The sequence below is a fragment of the Rhamphochromis sp. 'chilingali' genome (assembly GCF_963969265.1).
Source record: "Rhamphochromis sp. 'chilingali' genome assembly, chromosome: 14".
In the NCBI taxonomy this organism is placed as follows: domain Eukaryota; kingdom Metazoa; phylum Chordata; class Actinopteri; order Cichliformes; family Cichlidae; genus Rhamphochromis; species Rhamphochromis sp. 'chilingali'.
The window spans coordinates 28,112,419-28,122,724 of NC_137941.1; the positions used below are offsets into that span (position 1 = coordinate 28,112,419).

Here is a 10,306-nt window from a genome sequence, read left to right on the forward strand (position 1 = left end):
ACGTGACTGGATTGGTTTGTTTTGCCTGCTGAACAAATGCTAGCCTGTCTGGCTTTTTTGGGTAGTGAGAAAAATCAAAATGCAAAGTAAGTCAGATATGTTGATGAATTTCTAATTTTGGAAGGGTGTTTGGTGACAGAACACCTCCAACATGTCCGCCCCTCTCTGAACCTTGCTCTACCCAAAGTTTCTTCTTGTTAAAGAGAGTTTTTCCTTCCCACTGTCACTAAGTGCTTGCTCACTTGGCGTCCTTTGATTGTTGGGGTTTTCTTTGTATTATTCTAGGGTCTTTACCTCACAATATAAAGTTCCTTGAGGCAACTGCTGTTGTGATAAACTGAATTAAATGACAGCCAAAATTAGACAGCAAGTATAAGTTTCTGCTTTGGATAAACAAAATGTCAGTATAATTTGAATAATGTGAGCACTGATCCAGGCAAATATACAGCAACTTCCAGTGCAAGTTTCCACCCAGCGTCCTCTTCACCACAGTGACAGTGGAAGGACGACACATACTCAACTACAGTGCTCACATGGAGCTAAAAGAGAATTAGATAGATCGGAGAAGTCTGCGCAACATTTTTCCACAATTTCTAGAATCAGAATTTCAACATTGGATTGAAACATTGCATCTAGGGTGGGTAAATCTCACTTTATCTTATGGTATCAAAAGCCTTTTGTAAACTCAGAATAAGGTCAAGTATAAGCTGAGTCAAAGACTGCCCCTTCTGTTCTACTCTTAACCCCCTATCTGTTGTTAGCCTAGCAGCGTGCCTTCTGTCTGCACTCAGGGCAGGCTGTTTGGCCAGGTCTTGTTATTTATCCCTCCTTCTCAGTGCTCATGTACTAGTTAGAGTGAAGGAAGCCTTAGACCATATGCTGCTGGGATAAGGTGTGCCACAGGTAAGTGGCTACTAGAACAAAGTTCAAGTGGTAAGAGGTTTTTCCAAGATGACATGCCATAAATGAAGCTGATAGTGAGGGAACCCTTCCTTTTTTACCTTTTACCAAGATGCCACAACGAGAAAGTATAATTCACAGTCTCTTTCACACCACTAAGCCAAGGCAGTGGTTTGGTAACTTGTTCTTTCCTTGTGCTTTCAGGTGGCACAGGGACTATGGCCATTTGAAAGCTGTTTGAGCAGTAGTCTGTTTTAATAGTAGCTGCACTGAAGCAGACTAAGCCACAGTCTCATTACAGCATCAAATATGATTGATTCTGTTAAGCAGCAGAAGTAAAGAAGAGTTTATCACACATTCTTTGTACCTTTTCGAAGTGAAGGAGTTAAAGAGTGATAGGCATTGGACTAAACCACTGCCGGGGATATGAAGGGCAGTCCGTTTTTTAAACACTTATAAGATATAAAACCCACATTTATTTCATAATCATCACCGCATTCATTTTAACAGGGGAAAAATAGAAGAAGATTAAAATTAAAATTGTAGCTCTTGTTGCAAAGTGCACATAAAGAGCAACAATATGGCTAGAAAATAAAAACGATATTTATTTACAATTTCTCATAAATAATAAAAATCCATTTTATGCCCTATCACCAACCCAGGCCCATCACACAATTCAGAAGCATTAACAATGTCTTAGCCCTTTGCTCTAGACCTGACACATAACGCTCTTTACAGCTGCACATCAGTCTTCAACATTACATCATAAAGAATTGTGTAATTGTTGTTTTTGTATGCGTTTCCGTTACGTTACAGACTCTCTTGCCGCCTGATTCACCTGCTAAAATAGACAGCACAGAGTTGGAGCTTCTTCTTCGACTTCAGCATGGGATCCTAGTACTTCCTGCACCACTGCTCTTTAAACAGGAACATCAGCTCATGCTATGTTTGCACCTCTCTGCTCCATGCCTCAGCATTAGTCATCCTCTATTACTCATGTGGCGTGTATTTGCGAACACACCGGGAGAGCACTGAAGAGCTCCTGCCTACTAAAAAATGCAGCTTAACTTGATACAAAAGTGGTCAGGGTGTGGGTGCCACAGAGGACCATTGAATTCTTTGTGTTTGTGTAGCTTCACTCTCGGCAGTTCTTTTCCTGTTCTTGGAATCATTTTAATTCTGCGGGATTTACTTGTCCCAGTTAAAGTAATCCAAACATGTGGAGTATCAGCGGTCGTTTAATTCCTCAAGCTGGCAGGTTTGAGGCTTGTCTGGTGGAATTTGTGACTCCATCTGCTGGACAAATTCTGTTACATGTGTCGGAGTTACAAAGGCCACTCTACTGCAGACTCTTTGGGGTGGCAGGAGCTGATTATTTTACACCAAGTTGAAATTTCTCCATCCATTTTCTTTCGCTTATCCAGGGCCGGGTCGCGGGGCAGCAGCCCAAGCAGAGAAGCCCAGACCTCCCTCTCCCTAACCACCTCCTCCAGCTTGTCCGGGGGAACACCAAGGCGTTCCCAGGCCAGCCGAGAGGTATAATCTGCCCCGGGGCCTCCTCCCGGTGGGACACGCCCAGAAAACTTCACCCAGGAGGCATCCTTGTCAGATGCCCGAAGTTTAAATTTATTGTTAACCTAAATACTTTAAATGTCTTTAAGCAAAAAGCCCCACCTCTTTCTGCAGCAGCACTTTTTGGAGCTTATTTACACATCATTAAAAATTTTTTTTATTTAAAACCTCTCATGGAAACATCCCAATGCTATTGCTATTAGCTAAAACTGAGGAAGACACCGACGGCCTTTACTATATTTATGTCCATTCCTGAATATATCTGCCAGCATGAAAGTGTAGGACATTAACTATGAATCTTTCTATGTAACTATGAAGGCCAGGTTTTACTCGAAACCCTGGCTGATTGTGACCCACACCCGTTTTCACACCTTGGCTCATGTGATTAGGTAGAGGATCATCAGGGGGTCCTTTTGTCCCTCTTTGGGGGGAAACTCCCACCGGGTTTAAATCTGGGACTCTCCACCATTTGACCGTAGAACTGAAGAAGCTTCTCGGATGAGAGGTGAAACGTCTTCAAGCAACTTAAAGAAGTCCAGACACTTTTCTTTCCAGCTCCTTAGATTAACTATGAAGTCTTACTTAGTATTGCTGCACAGTTGCTTGAAAAGAATAACACAGCTAAACTTTTACTTTAACATATTTGGAGCTTTTTTTTTTGCTGATAATTTTTGCTGGCATGACGCAGATGTTACAGTACAAGTTTGCCATGTAAACAAACTGTAATGATTAATCTCCAGACACCAGGGGGCACTGCAGAGAAGCCTGACGACAGTTTCCCAATGTCTGCAGTTTTTGCTATGCACTTTAGCAAAGTGGACATTAAATATCCTAATTAGAGAAGTGAGTTTTCTTGAATGCATTCTGGCAACAATTGGAAGATGTGTTAATCTATTATGGGTTTTTAAAAAATATATTTTCTGCTCAAATATGGCAAAAGTTTTAAATAATGGTGATCAGTGTGTGTAGATGTAATCACTGTGAGCCTAAAGCTTCGATTCAGACTGCTCTGAACACTTCCTTTTTTTGCTATGCTTGTCCACAGATGGCATAAGATAAATATACCTGGCAGATCTGAAAAGGGGAGACAGCATAGATGCATCTTAAAACTGGATTCTTTTTAACTGCCTGCAGACTTCTAGTTGTAACAGCTCAATCACTAGTTTCAGATTAAAAAGGAACATAAATAGGAACAGTGACAATACGTGTGTGTGATATCGACCCCTTGTTTGTCATAACAGGTCTTCATCATACAGCAGGTGATACAATGATGGCCACATCCTTCATACCGTTTAATACAGCCAAAAATCCTTATCTACTTGACAATGTGACTGTGGTGAACAGCCCACTCCTTGGCTGCTGGAAGAACATCTCTGAATGAAAACGATTTCAATGAGTTAAAAAAAAAAAAACAACATTTTTATTGAGACAAAGATTAAAAAACATTGAAACACTGATTATAAAAGAAGACAGCAAGAAAAGATCCTACATTTTAGCACACACACACACACACACACACACACACACACACACACACACACACACACACACACACACACACACACACACACACACACACACACACACACACACACACACACGCAGTGTAGTGAATCAGTTCATCTCTCTTCCCACCACTTGCCCTCTCTCTCCTGAAACTGCAGGCATCCTTTTATGCAGCGTCACCAGCCAAACATGTACTCCATCGCCTTGGAAACAAAGCTGTCATCCTTCCTGGGTGTCTGTTTGTCTGCTACCACCTAAACACAGACACACATGCATTTATAGTCGAAGAAAAACAAGATCTCAACTCTTAAAGTTGACCAGACTAAACTCTTGGGTAACAGTTCACCTGGTAGTCACTGCCTGAGTTCCTGTAGGTGGCGCTGAGTGGTCTGATTGCAGAGCGAGGGGTGGTAGGGAGCGCGGAGAAGGAGGAGGAGACAGGAGTAGAGACAGCCTCAGTGCTGTCCATCACGCTCTGAGAGACAGATAAACGAACTTCATTGCTCCTTCAAACTCAGTTTAACTTAGTGTGGACAATCGATCACAGCTCAGAGAGAAGATCAGACAGGAGCAGCAGGAACCCAACCTTGTCTATGCAGGGTTTGACTCCCACCATGATGGAGTCACCGAACACCTTTCCATCTTTGGACAGTGCTTTCCTGGCCTGAAGTCTGGACTGATACTGAAGGTGCATCCAGTTACCAGGAGACGCCATCTGTCAACACGTCATCAATAGGTTAACTTAGTTCACAGCAATACACCTCAAACTCCAGTTGCTTCTCTGGTTGGGCTGCGACTAGAGCTGGGCTCTAAATCACAAACACCATCCAACACTGACTCAGGGCTCCAACAGCCTGTCTGTGCTCTGATTTCAAGGTGTTCAAATACACTGACTGTCCGCTCTGGACCACAGACAGCATAAGAGACAGATGCAGCTTCCAGGTCTGAAAAGTGAAGCCAACAATGAAGCAGTTTTAAACAGTATGTGGTTTCACAGTCAGACTCACTCATTGCACCTGATTTCCAAATACCAATACTGTGATTGTAAACAGGTGCAATCATTTCACAGATGATTTGTAAGATTTATGTGGATCAACTCTCACCGGTAACAAACAACTTTTACACTTTGGGCACTGACTCAACTTTGAAAGATCTCAACAACCGAAAGATCTGAACCATCAGAAACTTTCTGCTACAATGTCAGACTTCATTTAGTCTGTTGGTGCTTGTTCAGAGCCAATACTAGGAAAGTCATTAGGAAGCGATGCAAAACCAGCAGTCATAAAATGTTTTTGATAGACGTTTCATCCGTCTGTAGGAAATGGCAGCCATCAGGGCCTGTGGTGGCCAAGAGGTCAAGAAAAACCGCAGTGACTTAAAAAGATTCAGGCATGACCTTCAACGATGCTCAGTAGGAAACCTTTCCTGCATCCTCAGCATGAATTTGAATGCCTAACGTTTAGAAATAAACATCCAGAGGCGTGCTGCATTTTGGAAACATGTCCTGTGGACTGACGTCATTGAAACAGATGTTTTTAGCTCAACAAGTGTTGGTTGGTAGTTGGGGCCTGTGCTGCAGTCACTGGCACTGAAAATACAGTTAGGTCCACAAGATGTGACCATGCATTTTGGTCCCATCTCGACTGTTTGATTTAAAGTCCTCTGTGACTGTATTCAGATGCAAAACGATAAAAAAGTGTCACCGTCCATATACTTATGGACTTAACTGTATTTCACTGCTAGCAGGTATAATGGATTCAGTTAAACACCAGAAATGTCAGGAAGCAAACATGTTATTCTGCTCTCTCTCTTATGTACTGTGCCCTCCAGTCATGTAGCCTGCTGCTCTGCAGCTAGTGATGGTGACCTTGTTCTGCTCTGGAGGTCTGCTGCGATCCGGAGGGACAGGCAGGTCATTCTCGAGCCACTACAGCAATTTCATCCATGGGACGATGGACTGACCGGAGAAGTAGCTGATTATATTACGTAACAGAGTTTTTGTTCCTATGTATTGGGTGGATTTCTTAGGTGTATTTTATCACAATTCTTTTCCAGGAGGACTGGGATAAAATCCCATGAAGAGTTCCCATTCTTGATTTTCACTACACCTTTAACTCTGTTTTAGTATTTGTTTTTACTACTGGAACACAGCTCATCTTTACTTGTTTGCATATTAACGGTATATAGTTAATATGCAAACACTATATGATATAGTGCCCGTTTGATCAGACACAAATATCCTGCAGTCTGATAATGATGTGCGAGTGTCTCACCGTGTGTTTGAGGATGTTTCCGTATTGAGCGAACTGGAGCAGGATGTAGGAAGCAGAGGCTGGAGGGAAGCTAAAACACACAGACATACCCTTAATGTACACAGAGTGCATTTAAACTGAAGTGTGATGAAGTGTGAGCATAAATACCCAAACACTGTGACCCAGGTCTGGTCCAGCTGGTCGTCAGATGACAAAGACTCTCCCTGAGTGTAGAAGGGGTCCACCTGAGCTGGTGACAGACACATCTGCTGCATGCCTGTCGGGACAGATATGTTACCCAGTTAATCCCCATAAACCCCACTGTGAGCAAAAGGATAAACCTTTTCAGTGCCAACACAAACAAAGCTTTGTGCACTGATGTGTCAGTATCTGCAGCTGCAAGTGTTATCAGGTTTTACAGCAACAAACAATGAAAGAATGCAGGTAAGCTACTAGCTACCAATTCTCCTAATGGTTCAGTAACAGTAGAATGAAAGTAGGATGGAAACCTTGTAAACTAGAAGATAGAGAGGAAAAATACTAAACGTGGCTGTCTAGCGAGTTAAAATCACGTTCTAGTTATATTCCCACATAAAAGAAAAGTTGCAAAGTGTCTGTTTTGCAGTCTTATCAACATCCAGCAGCCACGTCACTATTTGTCTTGTCTATTAACACAGAAAAAATGATCACAGACAGACTTCATCCGTTTTGCCATCTCAATGCAACAAAGTTGCTTTGAAGCCAGCAACTGACTGCGAAACATCCCAGCCCTGCCACCCGTCTTTGAAGCAACCAGCCTAAAGAAAACATGGCCTCATATTTGTTGCACACTGTCGCAATAATTATGGTTGTGCCACAGTCTCATACCACCATTTCCCCTTAGTGTCACTGTGATCAAAATGCAATCTAAATCTAGGCTAGTCAAAAAGTAAGAAAAGAGTAACATTTTCTAATTAGTGCTACAACCAACACTCTGCTTCCCTTTATAAAACCGAATATGCTTTTGCAATGCCACTGACCATCAACTGTCTAGATAAAAGTACCACCAGGAATTCCACTAAGGGCAAAAGCATGATGAGTGAGAGGATTTTGGGCTGCTCTGGATATAGATCTGTCACTCCATAACTGAGCAGTGAACCAGTGCTACAAGTGACAGTAATAATTAGTCTAACCAACTTCATATTTCTGCTCCCGTCAAAGTTTGATTGTTGACTTAGCCGGCTAATCCCTCACTTCACTAGCTACAATGACTTCTGTCACCAGCTGCTCTTTTTATTTATTTACATTTTTTTAAAGTACTCTCAGGAAGCCACTGTTTTTAAATGTTTCTACAAAAAAAATTATCCTTGATGACTTCTAGCCATTGCGACGCATAACACGAGCATTACTGTTAGAAGTTGTTGTCAAGTCACTACGAACAGAGTAGTCAGCAGTGTCAGTGTGTACCTGTTCCTGGAGTGGAGGCCTGACGTGCTGACAGAGGAGACTGCATGACTGGGAACGACTGTAGAGAGTTAATCAGACAGAGGAACATGTTTTTAAAAAGCCTTTTTCACATGTCACCGTGAACTTTCATCAAACACAAGCACTAGCCAGTCATCTGGCCTGTAATGAGCCTTGTCACGCTGGGTTTTTTTTTGGTTTGCCTACTTTATGTTTACTTTCATCATGCACCTGCTCAGGAATCAATTGTGTGCCATTCAACCACCTGTATCTATTCCTGAACATCTGTGAACATATGAAAATTATATTGACCATGCATGATGATGTACAGAAATTAAGTCACCATGAAATGCTATAAGGCCTCCATGTTTCACCACCTTACTGAAGGTAGAGGCGTTGCTGTTTGTGAAAGATCCCAGGAGTTCTGTCCCAAACTAGTCCGGGGTTAGGTGCTTAACTAAATGTGATTCAAAAGACACCTCTGTGAAGAAGAATGGCACTTGTGTCACTGGACACAAGGTGACTGTGTCTGACCTGGGGTCGGGGTTCATTGGGGAGCGTCTGATGGCAGAGCCTTCACCCATTTGCATTTCTTAATTCAGTCTCCCTCTCCAACCCCCCCTGCTATCCCTGCTATTGTCTTGGTTACAAAACCAGGAGGTGGCAGCTTTCATGTGAAAATAGGCGGTTTAACTCACTTTACCGTGCATGCTTACCCACCTGTCTGTGTGCAGCAAGAGGTGTCGCTACAGTAACCAGGTCGTCATGGATACTGCGAACAGGTGGGGCTCCACTCTTGTCTTTGGGTGTGGGGACAACAGGCTGCATGGCAGAACCTCCACCACCACCACCTCCTCCTCCTCCATTTAAAATAAGTTAAGTATGAATATGAGTCACTAATTAATCTAAATAATCTAAAATATAAGCTTTAGACAACAATCAGGTATGTCTCTTCTTCCACTCACCTCGAAGTGTGCTTGTGCTATCCGCAAGTGGTGAGGCCAGGCTAAAAGAGCGAGGCTGTGGGCTTGCTGGAGCTGGCAGGTCACCCATCAGGAAACCGGGCAGAAACTGAGCCCCAGAGGTTGGCTTAGGAGAGGTAGGAGAGCCCAAGGTCATCGGCTCTGAACCCACTGAGAGACAGGGATAATTTAATGACAGACGGTCCAAAACAGCCATTAATAGAAATACAGCTTTAGAGCTTAGATGCTAGTATATTATTATGAAGCTTCTGACAGCATGTCTTCACTCTGACAAGTGGGAACAAATGCCCCAAATCTAGGTGTTTATTATCAATGTTAAATCTGGAGATGAACGCAAATTGGTGTATATTTATTTGAATGATGCTCTGTGTAGAGGAATCTTAGTTACTGAAAAAACGAATGTTCTCATGGTGTGAACTTTATTGTGAGCCATGAGCATATTTTTTTTTAAACTTATTCTCTTGTCTTAGGACATCCGCAATTTATAAAAATCTTAACTAATGATTAAAGTATTCATCTATCTATCTATATAAAGAAATACTAAAATACAGCCACTTGTGGTCGACACATGGGCTTTTTTGTAGTGCTTTACCTTCTACCTTCTTCTAAAGCAAGAAAATTAGCACCGCTGCCCCAACACAGAGTTGACAGATGACATATGACATGCTTGCCTAATAAAGCCATAAATGCCGAATAGCTAATACCATCAATCAGAACGCAACGGATTAACATTTCTAAAAGTTTTCCTTACCTTGTAACTCCATCTCTGTTTCTTTCCTTTCTGGCCGCGATTTTCAAAAGTAGGAAGTGACGCTCGGAAAAAAGGATGGCAGCCGGCTAACGCGGCTAACAAAGCTAAATGATGTGTCACAATATCTCACTGTTACTGCACCGTAAACGCGACTAGGAGTCAGTGTTGTTTTTAAGGACCTAAACTGTTACAGCTGACCGATTTAAAATCTACTCTTTCAGTCCGCCACGGGGTGTTTCTGGAGTTCAGAGGCACTGGGAAAAGGCTGACGCTAAACTGGAAGTACTACAGCTTACTTCCGGCGAATTTAGAAAGCGTCAATGTGATGACGCGTTCAATGGCCCTGCGTAACGTCGTTCCTTTGTATTTTTCTAATGAATGAAATGAACGTACAAAGAAAAGAAAATATCTGAGGGCTTTTATTTTCTTACACTTAATTTTTTTTTATCAACAGGCATACTAGGGATCTGTTTTTAATGATTCTTCAATCTGTTTATTTTTGGCTTAACCGAAAACATTTAAGGGACTCAATAAAATCTATATACTATAGACTGTACTACACTTTTTTCTTTTGCTTCATGCTGTAAGTGCTCCAGTTGTAATTCCTATTTTAGATGTTTCACATTCTGGGTAAAATCTGACCCAGTCACATTAAACGAGGGAAAACCTGGCAACCAAGCTCTGTGGAAAAAGGGTGTTTCTGTACATAGTCACAGGAGAAAACTCTTGACCACTACAGACTTTATTCCTGTGATACAATCTGCTATTTGACGGGGAATCAGTGTTGAATGATAAACAAACAAAGATGATCCAGTGTGGCCAGTTCTTAAGGGAACTGCTTTAAAAATAAGATTTTTGTAGCATTATTAACCCCTTGGTTTGGCCAAACGAGGATTTTT

At 42.1% G+C, this 10,306-nt stretch overlaps 1 protein-coding gene across 2 annotated transcripts; it reads right to left on the minus strand.

Moving 5' to 3' along the window:
- Nucleotides 1–3,990: 3,990 nt before the first annotated feature.
- On the minus strand, nt 3,991–9,709 carry nup35 (nucleoporin 35). 2 transcript variants are annotated; one of them, XM_080904117.1, is made up of 9 exons: nt 9,408–9,709; nt 8,639–8,806; nt 8,394–8,533; nt 7,677–7,734; nt 6,399–6,507; nt 6,252–6,321; nt 4,565–4,693; nt 4,325–4,453; nt 3,991–4,232 (listed from the first exon to the last, which is right to left on the minus strand). In XM_080904117.1, exons 1-9 carry the CDS (start codon nt 9,418–9,420, stop codon nt 4,155–4,157), a joined length of 894 nt encoding a protein of 297 aa, XP_080760243.1. In that variant the 5' UTR covers nt 9,421–9,709; the 3' UTR covers nt 3,991–4,154. The 2 variants fall into 2 exon arrangements, with proteins under 2 accessions (XP_080760243.1, XP_080760244.1); XM_080904118.1 differs by having other exon boundaries at nt 8,394–8,530; nt 9,408–9,708.
- Nucleotides 9,710–10,306: the final 597 nt, after the last annotated feature.

Coding starts and splice junctions, on each gene's coding strand:
- nup35 (XM_080904117.1), bottom strand. Junction 4,454..4,564: donor TCAAACCCTGCATAGACAAG/GTTGGGTTCCTG, acceptor TCTGTCTCTCAG/AGCGTGATGGACAGCACTGA. Junction 4,233..4,324: donor ACTCAGGCAGTGACTACCAG/GTGAACTGTTAC, acceptor GTCTGTGTTTAG/GTGGTAGCAGACAAACAGAC.